Here is a 24,189-nt window from a genome sequence, read left to right on the forward strand (position 1 = left end):
ATGGATAATGAAAAACCTACCTGAATTCATTCTTTAATGATTAACTCTCCTCTGGTTATAGCCACCCTCAATCCCAGTGGTTTTGAACCCCTACTTGTTACCAAACTCTGTTCTCTGTCCCAATACCCCCCAATTCCTTATTCCTATTTCCTATCTCCTATGTCCCATTCAAAGTACTCACTTCTTCCTCTGAGCTCCATAAGTAACATTTTCATCTTAATTTCTTTTCTTTCCTTTCCATCTTTCTTCCTATTCACTCTTTTCATCTTCTGGCTCTCACTGAGACTTGGTTTTCTCCAAACAATATAGCCCCTCTCTCTCTAGAACTGCCTGCACTTTTACTCAATCCTATAACTCACTGATCAAGATGAGTGAGTTGGGATACGATACTGCTTGCTCCCCACTGCTACTTTCAGGTTCTTCCTCTACCACCTCATTACTCAACAGCCTCCTTCTCCTTTGCAGTTCATTCAATTCATAGCTTCTACCCAATCAAAATTCTAGTAGCTGCTATCTACAGCCCTCCACAGCACTCTCCTTTTTCCCTCAGTGAGTTTGGTGCCAGGCTAATCATCTTTCTCTCCTCCTCAATTTCTGTCCTATGAGGAGCCTTCAACAATACATACTGATACTAACTCAGACACCCTTTATCTCATAGTTTTCCAGAATAATCATTTCATGACTTATTCTTCCTTAATCACTCACAAAGATATACCACTGAGTTGCCATCAAGTACAAATATACCATTTTCAAGTTCACAGACTCTGAAATTCCTTATCACAGTCTATTATCATTCCATCTTTCCAACAACTCCAAACCCTATTCTCCCATACTATGTTGTTTAATCCCTCAGCTCTTTAGTTTTTTCCTAGGCCAATAGCCCTGCACTAACTTATACTCTCCTCCTCTTTTTTCCCATCTTGACTGACGCTTTGGTGAATTAGTTCAACTTTCCAATGTTCTGAAGTCCTTTGACCTTTTACAATATCACCAGTTTTGTCCTGCCAAGTCTCAGTCTTGGATCTCTTCCACTTCTATTGACCATGTTCCTACATTGGTTGATTATTGTTCTTTGTGCTCAAAGAGTTTCAAAATGACATCACTATGACTGGGTCAAGGTACTACAATATGTCTGACTGTGGCTGATCAGACCAATACACGCTCAGAAGGCTCTTCCACAGGTTAGGCACAAATAAAACATAAGAATATTTGGAGTAGAGATGTTCTATATTCTGTTGCATCTCAGTCTCAGAGGCTACACTGTGTGTCTAAAAATCTACAAACAAAACGTCATACACAACTTCTCCCTCACCCTGTAAAGCATTTCTTTCTCACCTGCCTAATTAATTCACTCTCCCATTCACCACAGCAGGTCTTCCAAACCCTTTCATACCTTTTCAACTCTCCCATGACTCCCTTTGTTCCAACCCTTTGAGCTGTGAACCCTTCTCATATTTTACTGAAAAAATTGATGTCATTGACCAAGAATTTCCTCTTCCTCCCCCCAACTTCTTAATCTCATATCATCCAGATGCCTTCTGTCATTATTTCTGCCTTTCCCTTTAATGAGAGAGCCTTTCTCCTTTTCAAAGCAAACCCTATTACTTGCACAACTGATCTTATAACATCTCATCTTCTCCAGCAGATTATCTCTTCTAATTACTTCACAATCAATTTTTCCTTCTCTAATAGTTGCTTCCCTACTGTCCTCAAACATGCCTATTTCTCCCCCAAAAAAATCCTCCACTCAGAACACTGTACACATTAACAACAACATTGTGATATAATCAACTGTAATGGATGCAACGCCTCTCAACAGTTCAGTAATCAAGAACAATTCTAAAAGACTTGTGATGAAAAATGCCATCCACATCCAGAGAAAATAGAGTAAAACATACTATGTTCACTTTTTTAAACTACCTTTGTTATTTTCTTTCTCGTTTTATCCCCTTAGTTATAATTCTTTCGCAACATATCGAAATGTGTGTTTCTGTGTGTGTGTGTGTGTTTACAACCTATATCAGATCATTGCCACAAGGAAAAGGGAAGGAAGGGAAGAATTATAGAAAAATGTGGAACTCAAAAGCTTGAAAAAGGATGAAAGTTTAAAACTATCTTTGTATGTATGTATTTTCCAATTGGAAAAATTCGAAAAATATTAAAACCGGGTGGCTAGGTGGTGCAGTGGATAAAGCACCAGCCTTGGAGTCAGGAGTACCTGGGTTCAAATCCGGTCTCAGACACTTAATAATTACCTAGCTGTGTGGCCTTGGGCAAGCCACTTAAACCCCATTTGCCTTGCAGAAACCTAAAAAAAAAAAAAAAATTAAAACCAAGAAAGAAACAAGAAAGAAAAATCTCCACTCAAAAAACCTCTTTTGATCTATCCCTTTCCATTAACTATCATTCCATAAGTCCCCTCCCTTTTGTGACCAAACTCCTTGAAAAGACTATCTCAAATAGTTGTCTCTATTTTCTCTCAATTCTTAACTCTCTTGCAATCTGGTTTCTGGCTTCATCATTCAACTAAAACTGCTCTCTCCAAAATTACCAGTGATCTCTTAATTTCCAAATCTAATGGTTTTTTCCCTCAGTCTTCATCTTTCTTCATTTTTCTGCAATCTACGACAATGTCAATAACTCTAATCTCCTTGATAGTCTCTTCTCTATAGGTTTCCATGACATTCTTCCTATCTGATAGTTTGTCTCTTTTCCTATATCTCCATCCATGTTAAGTCTGGTAACCTTGAATGTCGCCCAAGACATTGTCTGGCCCTCTTATTTCTCCCTCCATAGTATTTTTCATGATACTTTCATCAACTTCTATGGGTTCAATTGTCACATCTATGCTGATGATTCTCAAATTTCTTATAAAATTCTCTTTTTTGCTGTTCATTGGTCTCTCATCTCCAATTGCCTATTGAACAAAACTGAATGTCATAGAGGCATCTTAAATTCTACATGTGTCCAAAACTAAACTCATTTTTTTCCTCCAAATCTTCTCCTCTTCCTAAATTCTTTATTATTGTTGACTAATTGTTAACTGTTGTCCCAGTTACCTACCTAGCTATCACCTCAGTTCCTAACTGCCTCTTACCCTCCTCACCCCCATATCCAATCTGTTGCCAAGGCCTACTGACTTTTACCTTCATAACATCTCTCATATATGCCCCTTTTTGTCCATCAACATTGCCACCCTCAGGAACTATTCAGCCCCTTCCTGAAATGTTGCAATAATCTGATGGTTTTTCTCTTTGCTAAAAATCTCTCTTCACTTCAGTCTAGCTTCTAGTTAATTGTCAAAGTGATCTTCCTAAATTCTTGGTCTATGACATCCACCCCCAACTCAGTAAACACTGGTGACTCCTCATTACATCTAAAATCAAATGCAAATCTTCTGTTTGGGTTTTAAAGTCCTTTATAACCTGGCCCCACCTTCCTGCCTCTACCTTACTAAAGCTGCTACTTATCATTCTATGGCACACAGTGTGTGCTTACTCACCATTTTGTTCCTACTCACTCTATGCTCCAGTGACACTGGTCTCCTTGTTGGTTCTTGATCAAGATACTCTGGCTCTTGATTCCAAAATTTTTTGATGACCGTCTTCTATGATTCCCCCTATATACACCTCCTGACCTCCTGGCTTCCCTACCATCCTTCAGATCCCAGATAAAATCTTACCACTGCCCCTTATTTATTTTAAAGATTTTATTTTGTAGATTATTTCCAATTTATCATTTATATAATTTTTTTGTATGCAACTATTTGCCTATCAGATTGTTAGTCCCTTGAGAGCAGAGGCTATCTTTTGCCTTTCTTTGACTATCTAGAACTTAACAAAATGCCTGTGGTTGTTCAATCATCTCTGAATTTTTGTGAGCCCTGTGGATTTATGATGCCAATTCTGTTTCTGAGGTTTTCTTGGTAATGCTGTTAGAATGGTTTGTCACTTTCTTTTGTAGTGGATTAAGGCAAACAAAGAGTAAGTAACTTGCTGGGGGCCATATCTAATTTAGGTCTTCCAGATTCTAGGCCCAGTAATTTTTCCACTGAGCCTCCAAGTCCCACATAGGTGGGACTTAGTATTTATTGACTGATGAACTACTCTTGAAATCTTGGCCTAAATCCAGTAACAGTGAATAATTTTTTAAAACATTACTGAGATATTAAAAAATATAACCGGAGCAGCTAGGTAGCACAATGGATAGAGCACTAGCCCTGGAATTAAAATTCAGCCTCAGACATTTAATTGATGTGACCCTGAGCAAGTCACTAAACCCTGATTACTTCCCAAAAGAAAAACAGTACATTACAGTCATTTCTTTGCTAATATTTTAGTATCAATGTTTACTAGAGATATTGGTCCATCATTTTCATTCTCTGCTTTATCGCTTTCTGGTTTGGTATCAAGTAAGTTGTTTGGTAGAATGCATTCTCTACTATCTTATGGGGGGCGGTCCCTGCTGCGTTCTTCTAATTTACTTTCTCTACTATACTGCCATCTTGTGGTCTCTGTTGGTTACATATTGAAATTCAGCTTCTCTGAAGGACTTTCCTCTTTTAGACCACCCTTCTTGGTTCTTTTATTATTAAAACACATCATAATGGCTATCTGGTCAACCATAAACCTTCAGGCATCAAGTTTGTCTTTCTAATCTGCCTTTTTTTCTCCCTAAACTGTTACCTTTTAAATTCACTCTCTTTTAATTGGTGAAAGAAAATTCCTTTCAGTTCCTCTCAGGACTTTAGCCAATTCAAGAAAAATCACCCTTGGGAATTTACTCAACAAAAATGAGAGGACAGCTGTCCATCTGTGAGCCCCAAACTTGCTGCTCTTCCTAAAACTGAATGAGTCCTTCCCACCTACAGCCCATTCCCCAACACTGCCATCCTTCCTTTCAAAACTCTATCAACATTCCTTCTGTCCTCTTTTCTCTAATCCCACAAAGTTTTCTTTACTCTATTCTTCCCCTCTCCTCATACATTCTCCATTATCCTTAACACTGATGGGTTTAACTCTATTTAGCCTAAGTGTCCATAAATGTATCTACTTCCTGAGCATGTCATGGGCTTTCTCCTCTTGCACTGAATCCCAAAGAATCCCAAGGCTTTTCCTATTAAAAATGTTGTGAGGAAAAAAGATGACAAACTGCCTGGCACTCAGTTAGCTGGATGACTTCTAGGAACAAGTCAGAGACTATGTCATTTTATATCAGTCTCTTCCAGGCTTGAGTCATAGGCTGGATCGAGTGCTCTAGAGCCAGCTCATATAGTGTTTAATAGCTTGACTCTTCTTCCTCAGTGGTTTCATTGCCCTCAGCTCCAAGTCAGGGAACTGACTCATCAGTAACTCCAGGTAGGGGAGGAGAAAGACTAAAGTTATTGCAACTGAGTCAGGTTTGTCTAGGATTCCTTGGGAAATAAAATTCCTCATCTTTCTACTCATCATCATCTTCATCATCACCATCAAAAGTATTTTGGAAAGTTAATTTGGAGTTAATCAAATTTTGTAGATAATGACACTGAGGTCCAAGCAGGGGCAGTGGCTCTTTCATGTTCATATAAATTTCAGTCATGCCTGGCTTGGGTTAGTTAGTAAGGACCCAGATTACCTTTAGATCTAGACTGTCTTTAGCCCTTCAGGGTCGACTCTATTAGAGAAAGAGGTCAAGAGGAAATGAGCTGCTGGAGAAATTGAACTGGCATCTTCTAAACAGAACTGTTGGAGGGAGAATGCATGTATTTTTCAATTCTACAGGGAACTTTTACAAAAATTTACAATTTATCAGGGTATAGAGTTGGTGCAGATAAATGTAAAAAGCAAAAACAGCAGGATGTTTTAAAATGTAAAATAAAATATGTATGATTACAAAAAGAACCAATTATATTGAAATATATATATTATAATATATAATATATATAATATATATATTGCAAGGCAAATGGGGTTAAGTGGCTTGCCCAAGGCCACACAGGTAATTATTAGGTGTCTGAGGCTGGATTTGAACTCAGGTCCTCCTGACTCTAGGGCTGGTACTCTATCCACAGCCCCACCTAGCCGCCCCCAAAATATATATTCTTTTTATTTTTTATTTTATTTTTAGGTTTTTGCAAGGCAAATGGGGTTAAGTGGCTTGCCCAAGGCCACACAGCTAGGTAATTATTAAGTGTCTGAGATCACATTTGAACCCAGGTCCTCCTGACTCCAAGGCCGGTGCTTTATCCACTACGCCACCTAGCCGCCCCCCCAAAATATATATTCTTAACCAAGTTCTTGAAAGCCTCCCTTCCCGTGGATCAATGGATGGGGGGGCAGGATGAATACTTGTTCTTAAAAAAATAATAATAATCTAGTTAAAAGACCAGCAGATGGCAGCAGAAACAATTCAGGGCTGATACCCAACAAAGAACAGCACTTTTCCCAAACATGGGATTATAGATCTACAGCGAGAAGACATAAAAAGTGACCCTTTAGTTAGAGATGTGAAAACGGAAGTCTAGAGAGGATAAGTGACTTAACCTCGGGTTACAGAGGTGGTGGGACCCCAGGACCTCCTTCCAGAGTCAGTGCGTGTTCTCCCGCACCCCACTTACTCCAGACTACTTGAGGGGGTCCTATTTGTTCTACTTTGGGGTGGCTATGCATGTGCCACTCCCGGATCATCAGCATCACTGACATTTATAAGCTGCTTTTAGAGTCTCACAAGCATTCTATGCAGGCACCTACTCTAATCTGATCCGCGCAACACTGCAATGAAGGTGCTCAGTAGCGCTGCCCTCGCCTCCTCCACGCGAAAACTGGAGGGTGAATCAGCTCAGGGAGGCCCAGGGTCGCTGCTCTGCCCCGGGGGCAGGATCCTGAATGCCCGTCCCTTCGCACCAGTGACGGATCGGAGCCGAGAGCCGGGCAGAGCCAGGGTTTGGCGCCCCAGCCTGAGAGCGCCCCCTAGAGGTCCGCGGCGCGCAGCCACGGCGCTAGGGGCTTTGGACCCGCTCCTCCTCCGCGCTGGTGGGGGTGTACGGGGGGCACTCCCGCCCCTCCCCCTCCCCTTCTCTCACTTTTGGCCTCTGAGGTCAGCCAACACACGGCCACGGGGGGGGGACAGTGAGGTATGGGGGTGTCGGCTGGAGGGGCCGCAACTCTTCCTGCACCCGGGGAACGCACGGGTCAGACGCTCCCCGGAGCAGGAGTAGAAACAAAACCAAGGCTCGCGGTCTCTACCCGGCGACCCCACGCGCCCGTGGGAGTGGGGGGCACGTTGGCCGAAGATCGCCCCAGAAGGACGCAGGAGGAGACTTTTCCCGGAGTCTGAAAACTCTTCCCGACCCCCGGGCAGACCCAGACTGCTTCCGCCGGTTCCGGCTTCCGGGAAGTGACGTCACGGCGTCTCTGAATCGTCATCCCCTCGGCTCCACTATTCGCTCTCGCGAGAACCTGAGCCGGCGCGTCATGTGACCACCCAAGATGGCGGCGCCCGCTGTGGCCGAGGAGGCGGTCGAGGCCGCGGCTCCCGTCTACCTGGTGGTGAGCGGGATCCCCGTGGGGCTGCGCTCGGCCCAGCTGAGGAACTACTTCAGTCAGTTCCGGGAGCAGCGCGGCGGCCGCGACGCCGGCTTCCTCTGCTTCCACTATCGGCACCGACCCGAACGGGCCCGGCGCCCGGAAGCGGCCGGGGCCGCCTCCCCCGAGCCGGCCGCAGCTGCCTCCCCCGAGCCGGCCGCAGCTGCCTCCCCCGAGCCGGCCGCAGCTGCCTCCCCCGAGCCGGCCGCAGCTGCCTCTCCCGAGCCGGCCGCAGCCGCCGCTCGGCCTTCGGCCCGCACCTGCTGCTGCGTGGTCTCAGTGCGGGGCCCGGCCGGGGCCCGGCGGCTCCTCCGCATGTACTCGGGCCGGCCTTGGCTCGATTCACAGGGCAACCGGCTGTCCGGACGCTGCCGCATCCGCAGGCTCCGGCTCCCGGCTCGGGAGGCAGGTAAGGACTGTCGCCGACGACGTGCCGAGCCGCGGGGCCCAGAGACGGTTCCCGCCCTCCGGGGCTCCCCGAGCCACTGGGGGAGGCAGCGCGCAGACGAACCCGGACTCCGCCGGCCGGTGGTCTACGCAGAGACACCGGGCGGGTGGACGGCTCTTTGAATAGAGCGCTGGGCCTGGAGGCGGGAAGATCTGGGTTCAAGTTCGGCCTCGGGGGAAGGAAATGGCCGGGCACTCCAGTATCTGCCGAGAAACCCCCCTCAACCCAGCCCCAACTCAACCGCCACAAGGCTGTACACCAGATAAACAGGAAGGGATTGGCGGAGGAAAGTCGTCAGCACTGAGGGACAGGGAGGCTGCCAGCGAAAGATGAAGTTTTAGTTGGGACTTAGAAAGCCGCGGAAAGCGCTAGTGGGAGTGGTGGGAGGAGAGCCTTCTGGTCGTGGGGGACAGCCAGAAGGGAAAGGGCGAGAAAGATGGTGTCAACGTGCAAGGAACTCGGAGGAGGGACTCCCCACCATCCGATCGACTGCTCACATTTAACAAATGAGGGAACTGAGGTTCAGGGAGAGGAAGAGACTTGTTGAAATAAGAGCATTGTGACTAAAAATAGGGGCTTAATAATCTGTGTTCCCGCTAAGACATGTTCCCAAGAAGGGCTTTGCGGAAATGTTGGGGGGGGGGGGTTTCTAAAGAGCTGTCCAAATGCTGACCTTACTGCAGAACTGAGATGCTCCATTTTCTTAAATAATTCAACCCTTTGCTCCTGTGACTTGATATCTTGGGACATTAGCAGGCAGGAGTCTTGGCACAGCACAATAGCATTCTAGATCTAGATAGAACGACTAGAGATAAGAAGACCAGTTGAAACTAACCAACACTACAATATTTTTCCACCAAATAGTTTTTGGTTTTGGATTAAGGTGAACCTCCATTTTTCCAGGGGTCTTCTTCTGGGCTCTTCTCTCCTATCTTCCACTAAGAAAGCATTCATCTAGAACATCACTTCTGTAATAGTCTCCTTAACTAGGAGAAGTGGCAGGAAGAAATTGGGGCTTTATTCTCACCCCATTCTTCCATGGGAAAACAGAATTCCATAGATTATTGAAAAGTGGGCCTGGAATTCCTGAAATGACCTTTCACAAGCCCCTTACTCTCTAGACTAGTCCATCGTCCATAAAAGGAAGAGTTTAGACCAAATGATCTCATAAAGTAAAAAAACCTTTTCCTGATTTTCTCTTCTATAACACTTTGTTCACATAACTTTATTCAACCAAATTACTACTGGGCTTGTAGGACTAATGAGTTTTCAATGGGAGGGGCTGAGAAAAACAGCAGTAGGATTTGATTTCTGATGCATGTCAGAGTAGGTAAATGTAAAGGAGAGGCCCAGGGAAAAATGGAATGAGAAATCTTCATGGAAGAGGTGGTATCTCATTTGGGCTTAAAAGAACTTATAGTCAGCCACATGGTTAGAATTGGCAGGGACCTTACAGTTTGTCTTATTTAACCTCTTCATTTTTCAGATGGAGAAACTGAGACAGGCTGAGGTTAAGTAACTTGCCCAAAGTCACCCAGGTCATATGATTAGTGGAGACAAGATGTAAACCCAGGCTCTCTGCCTCCATTCTTCCCACTGCACAATGCTGAGTGGTAGCAATGCAGAGAGGCAATTCCAGAACTGAAGAAAAGCTCCATCCAGGTTTATTCCTGGACAACTTGGACCTGCTTTATTTTATCCCTCTCTAATGCATTTATCTATTTCATATCCTAGTTACCTGTATATGTATATCATATCCCTTTAGAATGTGACACCTATAAATTTCTTAGCACAGTGTCTAGTAAATTTTTTTTTTAGTCATGCCTGACTCTTCATGACCCCATTTGGGGATTTCTTGGCAAAAATGCTGGAGTGGTTTGTCATTTCCTTCTTCAGTTCATTTTACAGATGAGGAAACTGAGACAAAGAGGGTTAAGTGACTTGCTGAGGATCTTATAGTTAGAAAGTGTCTGAAGCCAGATTTGATCTCATGAAGATGAATCTTGACTATTAAACCCAATAGTCTAATCAATGTATCATCTAGTACAGAGTAAGCATTTAATAATTGCTTACTTCTTTGTTTTACCACTCCCTTATTTCAGCCAGAACTCCTCACGAGAACAGGGATCCCCTTATCAAGTGTCTTCCCCACATTTTCCTACCCCCTGGCTAATAGAGTGTTCTGTTAATAAATATCTGTTGACTTATACCCTGCATCTCTGACAATTTGTGATTCTAGCCCAATTCTCCCTCATTTAATAGGGAGGTAAAACTGAGTCTCATAGGAGGGAAATGAAGTGCCAAAGATCACTCAGTGAAGTAGTGTCAGAATAGGGACTAGAACCCATGTCTCCAAACTCCTTGTTCACATTTGTGATACTTATAGAGCACATTTTTTTGTTTAAGATTGATTGGTTGGTTGTTGTCCTTTGTGCTCAGGGGACCAAAATTACTATGTACAGTATGTCTGACTGTGACTGATTAGACCACTTCAAGCTCCATATGCCTAACTGCAGGTTGGGCACATTTGGGGTGGATGCTCTAAACTTGTGCATCTCAGTTTCCTTTGAACTACTGCAATTCTGCCTTGCTCATGTAGCACAGCACCTTGTGGGCATATTGCACTGACTGGGCCAGGGCCAGAGTCTCCCATGTTCTTAATTTTATTTTTTTTTTAATTTTTTAAATTTATATTTTTGCAAGGCAAATGGGGTTAAGTGGCTTGCCCAAGGCTAGGTAATTATTAAGTGTCTGAGGCCGGATTTGAACTCAGGTACTCCTGACTCCAGGGTCGGTGCTTTATACATTGTGCCACCTAGCCGTCCCCCCCACCATGTTCTTCAGAGGAACCTTGAGGGTGACCTAGTATCATTTTTTCCTGACTTCTGTGTGAGCACTTGCCTTCAGTGAGTTCTCCATAAAATAGAATTTTTTGGCACTCCAACAACATAGCCAGCCCAATGGAGTTATGCTTTTGCGGTAGCATTTGAATGTTTAGTAGTTCAGCTTGAGAAAGGACTTCAGTGTCTTGTACCTTATCTTGTCAGATGACTTTAAGAATCTTTCAAAGATCATTCAAGTAGAAGCAGTTCAGTTTCCTGGCATGGCACTGGTAGACTGTCTAGGTTTCACAGGTATACAACTAACAACCAACCAACTTGACTAAGAATCCAGTGGAGGGTTGAAAAACAACCTTTGAACTCAAAGCTATAGAGGTGGGAGCTAATTCCATCCTCATGCCTACACATAAACCAACGCACCTTCTGTTTAATATTTTTTCTAAGGTGCTGATCCCTTTCCCTTCAAGACCCGGAAGGAGCTGCTCAGTAGGAGGGCGGTGAGTGAAGCTTTCACCCTTGCTGACCTTAGGCAGCTGCCAGAACTGAACCCACCAGCCTTGATGCCCAATGGGAATGTGGGGACCCCAATGCGTATCTTCTTGGAGCTGATCCGAGCCTGTCGTCTGCCCCCTCGCATCATTACCCAGCTCCAGCTACAGTTTCCCAAGACAGGTTCTTCCCGGCGATATGGCAATGTGCCCTTTGAATATGAAGACTCAGATATTGTTGAGCAAGATGAGCTGGTGTACACAGCCCAGGGCGAAGAGATCCCAGAAACCCGTCAAAGAGCTTGTCCCACACCCATCACAGCTGCTACCCAAGGAGAACCAAAGGAAGAAGAAGAGGAAGAGGAAGAGTCTCATTCAGATGATGTGAGTTTGGTGACATTGTCTTGTTCTGGCTGACCATACCACAAGGTCACTCATTTATTAGTATTGTAAATATGAGTATTTTGGTGTATATAGTATTTGACACTCTTCAGAGTTCTTTGATCTGATTCTCACAACTGTCCTGGAGTTTAGCAGTACAAGCATAAATATTCCCATTTTATTTTGGTAGAGTCAGATCTCTTAATTCTCAGGATCCCCTTCTATTATAACAAGTTGCCCAATCTGCAATAGTTATGGATTCCTAGTATTAGAAATAATAATAATCATAAATAATGAGCCTTCCAATAATCCTCTGAAGCAGATACTGTGATGTTGTTGTTCAGTTTTTTGGTCTTGTCTGACTCTGTGACCCCATTTGGAGTTTTTTTTTTAAAGCTACCAGAAAAAAAAAAGATACCAGAGAGGGGCAGGGGCGCTAGGTGGTACAGTGGATAGAGCACCAGCCCTGGAATCAGGAGTACCTGAGTTCAAATCCAGCCTCAGACACTTAATAATTACCTAGCTGTGTGGCCTTGGTCAAGTCATCTGACCCCATTTGCCTTGCAAAAACCTTAAAAAAAAAAGAAAGAAGGATACCAGAGGGGGGCAGCTAGATGGTCCAGTGGATAGAGCACCGGCCCTGAAGTCAGGAGGATCTGAGTTCAAATTTGGCCTGAGACAATAATTGCCTAGCAAATAATGTGCTTATAAGTATTGCAAGTCACTCTTAACCCCATTACCTAAAATAAATAAATAAACAAATTAAAAGAAAAGATATCAGAGTGGTTTGCTGTTTCCTTCTCCATTTCATTTTAGAGACAGGAACACTGAGGAACACAAAGTTTGGTGACTTGCCCAGGGTCACACAGTTAATAAATATCTGAGGCTTGATTTGAACTTAAAAAAAAATGAACTTTCCTGACTCCAGGCCCAGCACTTTATCCAATTCTTCTCCTAGTCCCATATTACTAAAGAAGAAGCTTAGGCCCTAAGTGGGGGCAGCTTGGTGGCACAATGGATAGAGCACCGACCCTGGAGTCAGGAGTACCTGAGTCCAAATCCACCCTTGGACCCTTAATAATTACCTAGCTGTGTAACCTTGGATAAGGCACTTAACCCCATTAACTTGCCAAAGGAAAAAAAATAAGAAACTTAGGTCCTAAGAGGTTGTGACTTCCTCTTGTCACCCAGCTGATAAGTGTTTTGATTAGAGATTTGAAACCAGCTCTCCCGACACCTAAATCCAGCCCTCTTTCTTCTATATCACACTATCAAGATTCCTGTCATCACCACTATACTTTACTTTTCCATGAGGATAAAAGGAAACTGCTTTTAATAAAGGTGACTCAGGAAAAAAAAAGAACCATAAACTTATGGTTCTGCCTGATGAGACAGAACTAGCCCATGGGAAGCAGAAACCAGTCACTGTATTTTTCTAAATCTATCTTCAGAAATGGCTTTAAAAGGAAACTAAATCTAGATAAATACTAAAAAAAAAATGCCATTGTAGGCTGCCAGTGGCAAATGGAGTATTCGTTTTCACATCATAGAGTTGGAAGGGAGGGAGCTCAGAAGTCACCAATAATGTATACTTAAGTCATGACTTATCAGTCATGGTGGAGCCATCCCCAGTAAGGGGTCATCACCTTCTGCCTGAAGACTCCAATGATTGGGAACTTTCTGCTTTCAAAGGCAGTTCATCCCCCTTTAAGACAAGCTCTGATTGTTGGGAAGCTTTCACTAACATCAGTCCTGCATCTGTTTCTTATGGCCTCCACCCTTGCTCCTATATCTGCCCCCAGCCACGCAGCCCAAAACTAATCTTTCTTCTGTGTGATAACAGCCTTCTAAGCCCTTGAAGTCAGTAGTCATATATCCCCCAAACCGGATCTGGTCAAAATACTAGCTATGCTCTGATCAATATTGGCACCGTAGTATTTGGGTACAAGGAAATTAGGGAGAGTTGAATGTAGGCTTCAGCACTGAGAAGGGGGGTTGGTGGTGTCTTGAAGAGGCTCTCAAAGGAAAAGAATGTGTAGGAAGCACAGTACAAACTTTAAGGCATTTGTCTGGTATGATTATGATCAAAAAGGATGAGGAAGAATTAGCTAAGGGGAGGGAGAAAGGCAATAATTAAAAAGCCTGAGCAAACACCTGGAGGTGAGAAAGAGGCTGGTCTGCCTAAGGAGTAGTACAGGACTAGCCTGGCTGACGTGGAGGATTCATATTTTAGAGCAATGGGAGAAATAAGGGTGAATCAATAACAGTAATAATTCACTAATAATAATAGTTAATATAAGATTTACAAAGTATTCTTCATAATCACCCTGTAAGGTGGCTAATATAAATGTCATCATCCCTGCTTGACAGAGAAGGAATTTAAGGGTGAATAAATGACTTATCTCAGGCAATATGAAGGCAACTGGATGATGCAGTGATTAGAGCACTGGATCTGGAGTCAAGAACCCATATGATTGTCTGGCCTCAGATACTTACTGGCTGTGTGACCCTGTTTGTCTCAGCTTCCTCATTTGCTAAATGAACTAGAAAAGGAAATGACAAACATCTCTCATGTCTTTTCCAAGAAAACTTCAAATGGGTCACAAAGCTTCAGAACCAACTGAACAGCAACAAGATAACATAGTTATGAATATCAGGACTAGGATCTGAACCCAGATTTTTTGATTCTTAGGCCATCCTCCTTCTGCTTTATGATGCTGCCTCCCTCAGGTAGCACAGGGTCCAAGAGGATGTGGAACAAACAGCCCTCCCTCTCAGCCCACCTCCTGGGGGGGGGGGGGTGCCTGTGGCCAGAACAGTAGCTCTATCCTCTCCTTGCCTCCCTTGCAGGACAATGACACGTGTGAGGAGTGGGAGCGTCATGAGGCCCTTCATGAGGACATCACGAGTCAGGAGCGCACAGCTGAGCCACTCTTTGAGGAGGAGATTGAGCTCAAATGGGAGAAGGGTGGCTCTGGGCTTGTGTTTTACACAGACGCTCAATACTGGCAGGAGGAGGAAGGAGGTAACAATCACAGCTCATATTTCTTCAAAGCTTTATATCCCTGTTTACATTCCCTCATCTGCTCTCACACTACTCCAGGGGGGGAAGCCAGGTAAGAACGATGGCCCCTGCTCCCCAGGTGAGGAAGTTGGCCCTGGAGAGGAGCAGTTGCTCTGCCCGGGGTCACAGCTTGAAGGGCAGAGCTGAGTCTGAAACAAGTTTTCTGGCCACAAGGACACTATTCTTTCTCTATGCTAAAGGATGTAATTACACCTGGGTCTGGGCAGCAGGGAAATGGGCCTGGCCCTGGAATACCCATGAAAATCAGCTTTACTACTCAGTGCTCATATTTCCATTACACTTTACTTACAACCACTATGAGATCAGTTATTTGCATTTTACTTTTTAAATACATTTTGTTTTGCCATGGTAGACCAGCCTAAAAAAGACACAATCGTGCAAGACTGACTAGTCTTGAATACCACTAAGCAAGAGTGTAAAATTTCTTTTGGATCCAGACTCTGTGATTTTTCATTTATGTGGGCAAACTTCCTCCATCAATGCAACTAGGCATCTCTTTGGCAATATAGTCCCTTGTCCTCTCTCTTATTTCTTCTTTAAAGATCATCAAAAGTTGACAAAACTATTCCCAGGGCTTTTTTTCTTATATAATTCCCTGATAATGCTAGAGTCTGAGAAGATATTTGTACTATCTTTACTACTGGACTACAAGCACTTGATCTGTGTTCAGGTTTCTCTTGACTCTCATGTTTCTGTTTCAAAATTTTGATACAGCCCTGTTGGTTTTGGGTTTGTTTGGTTTTTTTTTTCAGAATTTCTTGGAAGTCTTTTATTTCATTAAGTCTACTTTTTCCATGCAGGATTTATAGCACCTTTGCTAGCTATGTTGTTCTTGGTTATAAGATAGCTTTTGCCTTTTGGAATGTATTGCTTTTGTCTTATTCAAAGATCTCTACTTCCTTATGGAGACACCAACAAAATCTCATGTGGTCCTGATTATGGGTCCTTGTTACTTGAGGCTGCTAACAGTATTTTTTTCTTTGCTCTAGAAGCTCTGAATTTTGGCTCTCATGTTTCTGGGAGTTTTTTCATAGGGAGTTTATTTCAGGAGACAGTTCTATTTTCATGTTGCTCTTTGGTGCTTATATAGATCTGGGCAGTTTTCTTTCATGATTTCTTGACATCTTATATCCAGACTGATTTGGGGTGGGGTCCATGTCATAGTTTTGTGGTAATCCAATGATTCCTAAATTATCTCTCAATATGTTTTTCAAGTAAATTGTAATTGATGTGTTATGCCTTACATTTTCTTCTTTTTCAGTCTTTTGACTAAATATTTCTTGTCTCAGGGAGTTATTAACTTCTAATTAGCATTCTAATTTTCAAAAAGTCTGTTACTTGGGTAAGGTTTTTGAACCTCCTGGACTAAGCAGTTAGTCCTCTTTCCACGTGTTTAACTCTTTAAAAAAAAGTCTTATAGGAATTTTAATTTATCCTGTTCTGGACTTTTTTCTTTGAGCTTTGCCTGTAGATGTTTTAGAGTCATTCTCTTCTGGGTTTGTGTTTAATTCTATTATAGCTCTTTAGTATGGAAATCTTATTGATTGTTTTATTCATTGTTGCAGAATTATTTACTGAAATCTGTATCAGGGCCTCATTCTGCATACTTCTGGAGGGAATGTCTGCTGGACCAGGTTTGGTCCTGCCTTGTAGCTCAAATCCTGCTGCTGCTTTCTCTAAATACCAAATGCTCAAGGATCTTAGAGGCAGCTCAGTACAAGTATCCACTTGTATCCACTACAGGTTCCTGCTACTTTTTAACTTTATAATTTATTGTTTGTGCTGTAACATTAACAACTTAGTATCAACACTGTCATTTGCAGAGTTTTGTTACCATTTAATGATATTTTTTAATTTGCATAGTTGAGTAAGCATACATTCTTTTGGTGCTGCTATTCTCATTTTCTATACATCTCATTTTTTTAAATTCATATTTATCATTCCTTACAATTCAGTAATATTTCATAACATTCATATACTACAATTTATTCAGCTATTCTCGAATTGTTGGGCATGTGATTTATATTCAAATTTTTACAAAAAGAAAACAATACAAAATGCTTCAAATTAATAACGATACAAGAAATACAAATTAAAACCACTCTTGGTTTTAACTTACACCTATTAGATTTGCAACAATGATAGAAAACAAAACTGGAAAATGTTGGAGAGGGCTGTAAGAGGCCAGGTATATTGCTGATGGAATTGTGAATTGTTTCAATTGTTCCAACCATTTTAAAAAACAATTGGGTTGCCCCAAGAAAGGCAAAGCTATGAAAAGAATCCATAGCTACCAGAATATTTATAACAGCCCTTTTATGGTAGCAAAGAAGAAAGAAAGAAAGTAGGTGCCCATCAGTTGGGAAATTTCTGAACAAATCATGGTGTATGAAATATATACATTATTATTGTACGTAGTGTTTGAATATATGCTGTATTATTGTAAGAAACCAAAAATATGAGGAATTCAGAGTTGGGACACCATGTATGAATGGATACAAAATGAAACAAGCAGAAACAGGAATGCAGTCTGCATAGTGACCCCAAGAGTATGTGATTCACATCAGTGCAACCACCAATCTTGATTTTAGAGTACCAATGGTAAAATATTCCTTGCTCCTCTTGGTAGTGAGGTGATAGGCTGTAGGTATGGATGAGTATATGTTCCCAGGTGTGGTCAATGCATCTGTTTGTTTTGCTTAGCTTTTTTCTAAGGGAAGTTTCTTTTTGAGGTTGGAGTAGATGAGGGAAGTCAGGGCAGTTTTTGTTTTTTGTTCTTAGGTTTTTGCAAGGCAAATGGTGTTAAGTGGCTTGCCCAAGGCCACACAGCTAGGTAATTATTAAGTGTCTGAGTCCAGATTTGAACTCAGGTACTCCTGACTCCAAGGCTGGTGCTCTATCTACTGTGCCACCTAGCTACCCGATGGTAGTTTTGTTTTAAAGCATCAGTAAACTTTTTCTTAAATAGCACAGATCTCTCTCTCTCTCTCTCTCTCTCTCTCTCTCTTGCGTGTGCGCACGCTCACACACACACACACACACACAAAGACAAAATATCAAACATTCTGAGAGTCAGGTATAAGGAACAACCTCATAGTCATAGAAAGTCATAGAAGTCAAAAATGTATTAATCTGTCTTTTTCCTACAGATTTTGATGAGCAAACAGCTGATGACTGGGATGTAGATATGAGCATATACTACGATAGAGGTAATTGGCCAGGCTGGGCTCTGGGCTGCAAGTGGCTTATTCTTGGGTGATTTGCTATCCTCTTTGCTGTCCTCTTCCCTCAAACCAATTCCCTGCCTTATGTAATATGGTATGTGATCAGGAGGGAGCAAGAGAATGAGGCTAGAGTGAGCACCCCTGTGCTTTTAGTGAATAACCCAGCTAGGGCTATTTATTTTCTTGATTTTTAATCTTTCCATTTCTAAAATAAATCCCCTTTGGAGATCGAGGAAGCAGAGGCAAATATTAGAAGCAGAGCAGGAGAAAAGAAATACAGTCCCAAACCTTAGTCTTATAGGATGGCAATGGTGCCATCTTCAGGAATTAACCCCTATTCTGAAAACACACTGAGGCCTGGAAAGCCCTTTGAAGTGTTCTCTTGTCCTTAGGAAGTTTCTGGTCTGGTTACAGTCACAATCACTCCCATGAGAGAGCCCAAGTCTGATGGAAAACTACACCATTGACTCTCAGGAAGCTCATGTAAGGGGGTGATATATATAGTCCCTGTTATTTAGTGTATAGCCTTCTGAAGGGGAAAGAAGTGAAATACTTCCTGCACTCGGGATCCTGCTTATCGATCAGGAAGAGGTCACAGACACATGCTATGAAACTAAAACTAGGGAAATCTAGCCCCAACTGAGTGCCAAGGGTGCCCTGTCTCTCCTGTACTGAATGTGTCTGGCTAGGTTTGAACCTCTTCCTAAACTAAGCTCTGGCTTTTCAGATAGTGGAGACAAGGATGCTCGTGACTCAGTCCAGATGCGCTTGGAACAGAGACTACGCAATGGCCTAGAGGATGGCTCTGTGGTCAACCACCAAGTTGGCACCTTTGAGCGTCACACAAAGGTGAGCCTCATGTTTAACCCACAATCTTGTCCACTTTCTACTTCCTCCCCATTTGTGACTGGGAAGCCCTTACATGAGCCCTTACCTTTACTCTGCAGGGTATTGGAAGGAAAGTGATGGAGCGCCAAGGCTGGGCTGAAGGCCAGGGCCTGGGGAGTAGCTGCTCAGGAGTAGCTGAGGCCCTGGACAATGATGGGCAAAACCCCAGGTGTAAGCGTGGATTAGGGTAAGTGTGGTTAAGGGTCATTCTCTGCAGCAGTCCCAGCCTTCCTAAATCTCAAGAATTCCCCACTTTCCCCCATCAGCTTGACTTGGAGTTTGTGGCCCTGGTTTGAGGTTGCTGATTTGGAAGCTAGGAAGCTAGATAGATAATGGACTTCCTTGTTTTGGAGGGTTCCTGTAGGTGGAGTTTCTGGGTAATTTTGAAGAAATAATCAATGATAGAGTGAATGGACTGATGCTGTGTTGGCCATAGTTGTGGCAAGGATTCATCCACATGATTTTGATTTATTCTTTTAAACCTTTGGCTTGAGACAAATGTGGGGCTTCTTCTCATGCCCCTCTCCTTAATATAGGGAAGTGGGAGATTCCCTAGTTTCATTATAACATAACCAAAGGTTTCCCTCTCTCTCAGGTATCATGGAGAGAAACTGCAGTCTTTTGGACAGCCAAAGAGGCCACGTGGGACCAGCCTGGGGCTCATCTCTACCATCTATGATGAACCCCTTGCTCAGGACCAGGGTGATCTCCTACTTCGACGTCAGCCACCTACCAGCCTTAAGTTCCGGACAGATATGGCCTTTGTGAGAGGTTCAGACACAGACAGCTTTTCCCATAACTCAGCAGAGCCCAAGTGATTGTGACAGAAGCTTCACATATGATCAGTGCGATTACAGCATCTTTCTAACCTTTCTTGTATTTGAAGCCACTATGAGTGACCAGCTCCAGGAAATAGACTTTCCTAGAGAAGAGAATGACAGAAACCTTGGGCCACTCAGCTTTTGCACTTCTCTTCCTTCCTCAATGCTACCTCAAGGCCAGCAATGTATTTTTACAAAGTACCGTTTCTGTTATGATGGATTCAACTTCTTGTTTATCTCAAGACCAGTTTTGACCTCAGCCCTTTGAAGCAGGGCCTCATTGGCCAAGACCAAGCCATCTTTCCCTTGAGATTTCCTGCACAACACTAGCTATGCTGGCCAGCTAGAAGGGGTGGGGCCTGACAGCCTGAACCCATTCCACTCGCTCCCTTCTGTGAAGGGCAGACAGACTCACAGTAGAATAAAGTTTTGATTTTGTATTCCATCCTTGAGGAGGGACCCTACCTGCCTCTCCCTAAATAACCGTTTTCAACTCTGTATTATTATTTAATAGGTCAGCTGGAGTCTTTGAGGGTGTGGATATTCTGACAAACACAAATGAATTTCTTGAAGATATTATTCCAAGTCAGTAATACCCCAAAATAAAGTGTTAAATTTTTATCTCACATTAAGCCACATGAAGTTTAATTCTGTGCTTACATTCTATTTCAGTAACAGTAGTCAGTCACAAAATAGATGTTAGGCCCTACTGGCAAACCACTTAACCCCCTTGCAAAAAAACAAAACCTAAAAAAAAAATCTAGGGGGTTGAATAAGCTCAAGTGTTAAAAATGAGCTCTATTCAAAGAAGAATCATGCCAGGATAAGCAAGGTTGATAGTCCCCTTGCAGTTTTCTTGGGGAACTGGATACCATCCATGAGAACTGGCTGAAAGAACAGAGAAAGCTTGGAAAGAACAGAGTAGGTGGGACATGGGAACTGTTTTCAAGCATCTGTCACATTTGTCCTTCAGCCCAAGTGAGCCACTAGGAGCACTGGGTAGAAGTGACAAAGAGGAATTCAGGCTTCATGTAGGAAAAGCTTCCAGACAATTACTGTTGATTATTAATAGCATGGAGTGCCTCTCCCTGAAGGTCTTCAAACAGAAGTTGTATGACCACTGGTCAGATATATTTGGGGAAAAAGTGGCAGTTATGGTAGGAGTCGACTGATTTTCTAAGCAGCAAAATGATTTAAGCAAGCTGTAGCTGACCTATGGTATTAATACTGAATGCTTAGCATATGTTCCCTTTATTTTTTTATTGATAATTCATTTTGACAGTCTAAGAAATGACTTCCACAATAGTTCCTGATGTGAAAAAATGTTTTAAGCAAAACCATCTGCCATTGATTAGGACTAATCATTCCTATTATTTTTTAAATATGCCAAACCCTCTCCCTTTGGTCTCACTTAGGAAAACATCCTAAAATATAAAACCCCAAATGCATCCTCCAAAGCAGGACTGTCCAACTTTACTTTTAAAAGTTTTTATTGAAACAGGGGCGGCTGGGTGGTGTAGTGGATGGAGCCCCGGCCTTGCAGTCAGGAGTACCTGGCTTCGGGTCCGGTCTCAGACACTTGGTAATTGCCTGGCTGTGTTGACCCCATTTGCCTTGCAAAAAAAAAAAAACTAAAAAAAAAGACAATATATTTTGATTTGCCATTTTAGTGAAAGCTCTGCTAGCTAGGTTTCGTTTACTAAAACAGTTAGTAAATCCACGAGGCAGAGGGCGGTACATAAAATCACCCTGTGGGCCACATTTTGGACAGCCCTACTCAAAAGTATTTGGTTCTGCCTTAATAAAGTATCCTTATCTGTGTAACTCTTTACTTAAAATGCTTTCTATATATTTCGTTAAAAGTTTGGCAGAAATATATACCAAATCGGACAGCTAGGTGGCACACTAGATAAAGCACTGGCCCTGGAGTCAAAGCAGCCTCAGACATTTTTTTTTAGGTTTTTGCAAGGCAAATGGGGTTAAGTGGCTTGCCCAAGGCCACACAGCTGGTAATTATTAAGTGTCTGAGACTGGATTTGAACCCAGGTACTCCTGACTCCAGGGCTGGTGCTTTATCCACTACAACACCTAGCCCCTAGCCTCAGACATTTAATAATTACCTAGCTGTGTGGCCTTGGGCAAGTCACTTAATCCCCATTGCCTTGCAAAAACAACAAAAAAACCAGATCATGCCCTCTGATCATGGGTATCCCACAAGGTCCTGGGCCCTCTGCTAAATTTCACTTGGAGATCTCATCAACTCCCATGGATTTAATTATCATCTCTATGCTGATGATTGTTAAATCTCCCTATCCTGCCCCAATCTCTGCTAATTTCCAAACTCCCATCCCCAACTGCTTCTAAAACACATCAGATTAGGTTTCCAGTAGACATCTTAAACTGAATGTCCAAAATTAACTCATCTTTCATCCCTAAACTCTTACCCCCCCTTCTCTATTACTATAGAGGGCAACATCATCTTCTTATCCCTCAGGCTAATAACATGGGAGTCATCCTGGATTCCTCACTGTCACTACCCCCCCCCCCATCCATGCTTTAGCCAATGCCTGTCAATCTCACCTTTGCTGGGTTTCTCAAAAATGTTCCCTCTTCTCTGACACTGCCATCCCTCTGGTGCAGGCCCTCATCACCTCGTACCTGGACTACTGCACAAACCCGCTGGTGAGTCTGCCTATCTCAGGTCTCTCCCCATTCTAATACATACTCCATTTAGCCATTAGCGATTTTCCTAGAGTGCAGGTGAAACCATGTCTCCCCTCTCCTACTCAGGAAATTCCAGTAGCTTTCTATAATCTCCAGGATCAAACATAAAATCCACTGTTGGGTACTCAAAGCTCTTTATTATCAACCTTTCACCTTTCCAGTCTTGCACATTCCCCACCTCATATTCTTCAAACCAATGACACTGGTCTCCTGGCTGTTTCACAAACTAACACTCCATCTCTGGCCTCTTCAAATTATCTCTAGCTTCCCCCATACCTGGAAGGCTCTCCTTAATTTCGAACTATTGGCTTCCTTTAAATCCAAACTAAAATCACTAAGGAAACTCTTCTCAACCCCTCTGAATTCTAATGTCTTCCCTCTTTTTTTATTTATCCCGTATTTAATTTATTTTTGACATATTTGTTTGCTCTTTGTTTCTCCCATTAAATTGTGCTCTCTGTGAGGGTAGCAATGTCTTTTGCCTGTTTTGTATCGCCAGTGTTTAGCACATGCTGTGTCTGGTATGTAGCAACAGTTTAAAAAAAAAATGTTTAATACCAGGACGTATTATTTTTTAAAAGAGGGCTAGGGCAACTAGGTAGCAGAGTGGATAGAGTACAGGCCCTGGAGTCAGGGGGACCTGAGTTCAAATTTAGCCTCAGAGACTTAATTACCTAGCTGTATGGCCTGGGGCAAATCACTTAATCCCACTGCCTGGCAAAAATTAAAAAGGAAAATTTGCAGCTCTTAAAAAAATGCTATCACTAAGACTCAAGATTTTAATGTAAAGTTATAGGAGAGTGACGAAGAGGTTAGCCATATCTTAAGGTGAAATGTCTACTAACATTCCATTCCTTGGAAAACATCCAGGATTCTTAAAGATAGCTAATAACTCTCAACTCACCCTGGAAAGAAAAAAAATATGAGTCTATTACTGAACTTTGTGTTTTCCCCAAGACTTAAATACTCTAGCTATAGTAAATGTTAGTTATTTGGAGAGTCCTATCTATCAAGGGGATAAAGGGGGCTGTGGCTTATATGAATGGAAAATTCTCAAATAAGTGTCCTCCTATTTCTTTTAATTTAAAAAAACCTGATATCTTATTGTCTGATCTTGCTATCTCTTATTCTTTATGTTTCTTCCTTAAGGATATGATTTCTCTCTCATCACACTCAATTTGGATCAACGTATGCCATGGAAACAATGTAAAGATTGCCTTCTGTGGGGGGGGGGGTGGAGGGAGGGAAATAAGATTAGGGGAAAAATTATAAAATTCAAAATAGATAAAATCTTTAATAAAATATAAAAATAAAATAAATGTCCTCCATATGGAAGAGGCAGCTCAAAAGCGCATGGAGTAAGGGCAGCTAGGTGGCATAGTGGACAGAGCACCGGCCTTGGAGTCGGGAGGATCTATGTTCAAGTCTGGCCTCACATACTTAAAAATTGGCTGTGTGACCTTGGGCAAGTCATTTAACCCCACTGCTTCGCAAAGAAAAGAAGTGGATGGAGTGACTGCTGAGCCTGCAGTTAGGAAGACTCGTCGGACCTCAGACGCTTGCTCGCTGTGTGACTCTGGGCTAATCATTTCACTGGCTGCCTCAGTTTCCTTATTTGTAAAATAAGCTGAGGAAGGAAATGACAAATCACTCCCGTTTCTTTGACAAGAAAACCCCACACGCGGCCACGAGGAGCCCTGGACACAACCAAGCACGACTCAGCGCCCT

The 24,189-nt window shown here is 42.7% G+C and overlaps 1 protein-coding gene across 1 annotated transcript; it reads left to right on the forward strand.

Moving 5' to 3' along the window:
* Window positions 1–7,422: 7,422 nt before the first annotated feature.
* Window positions 7,423–21,619, forward strand: GPATCH3 (G-patch domain containing 3). Its single transcript, XM_074218006.1, has 7 exons — window positions 7,423–7,971; window positions 11,295–11,722; window positions 14,570–14,744; window positions 17,954–18,013; window positions 18,756–18,877; window positions 18,976–19,103; window positions 19,512–21,619. The coding sequence occupies exons 1-7, from the start codon at window positions 7,467–7,469 to the stop codon at window positions 19,732–19,734; spliced, it is 1,641 nt and encodes a 546-aa protein (XP_074074107.1). The 5' UTR covers window positions 7,423–7,466; the 3' UTR covers window positions 19,735–21,619.
* The last annotated feature ends 2,570 nt before the right edge of the window (window positions 21,620–24,189 follow it).

The sequence above is a fragment of the Macrotis lagotis genome, chromosome 1, assembly GCF_037893015.1.
Source record: "Macrotis lagotis isolate mMagLag1 chromosome 1, bilby.v1.9.chrom.fasta, whole genome shotgun sequence".
NCBI lineage: Eukaryota > Metazoa > Chordata > Mammalia > Peramelemorphia > Peramelidae > Macrotis > Macrotis lagotis.

What these genes read in the sequence shown, in the direction of transcription:
- GPATCH3 (XM_074218006.1), top strand. Translation starts at nt 7,467, where the DNA reads ATGGCGGCGCCCGCTGTGGCCGAGGAGGCGGTCGAGGCCGCGGCTCCC. An exon ending in CTGGCAGGAGGAGGAAGGAG is followed by an intron (nt 14,745 to 17,953) that starts GTAACAATCACA and finishes TTTTTCCTACAG; the next exon opens with ATTTTGATGAGCAAACAGCT. An exon ending in AGGTGTAAGCGTGGATTAGG is followed by an intron (nt 19,104 to 19,511) that starts GTAAGTGTGGTT and finishes CCTCTCTCTCAG; the next exon opens with GTATCATGGAGAGAAACTGC.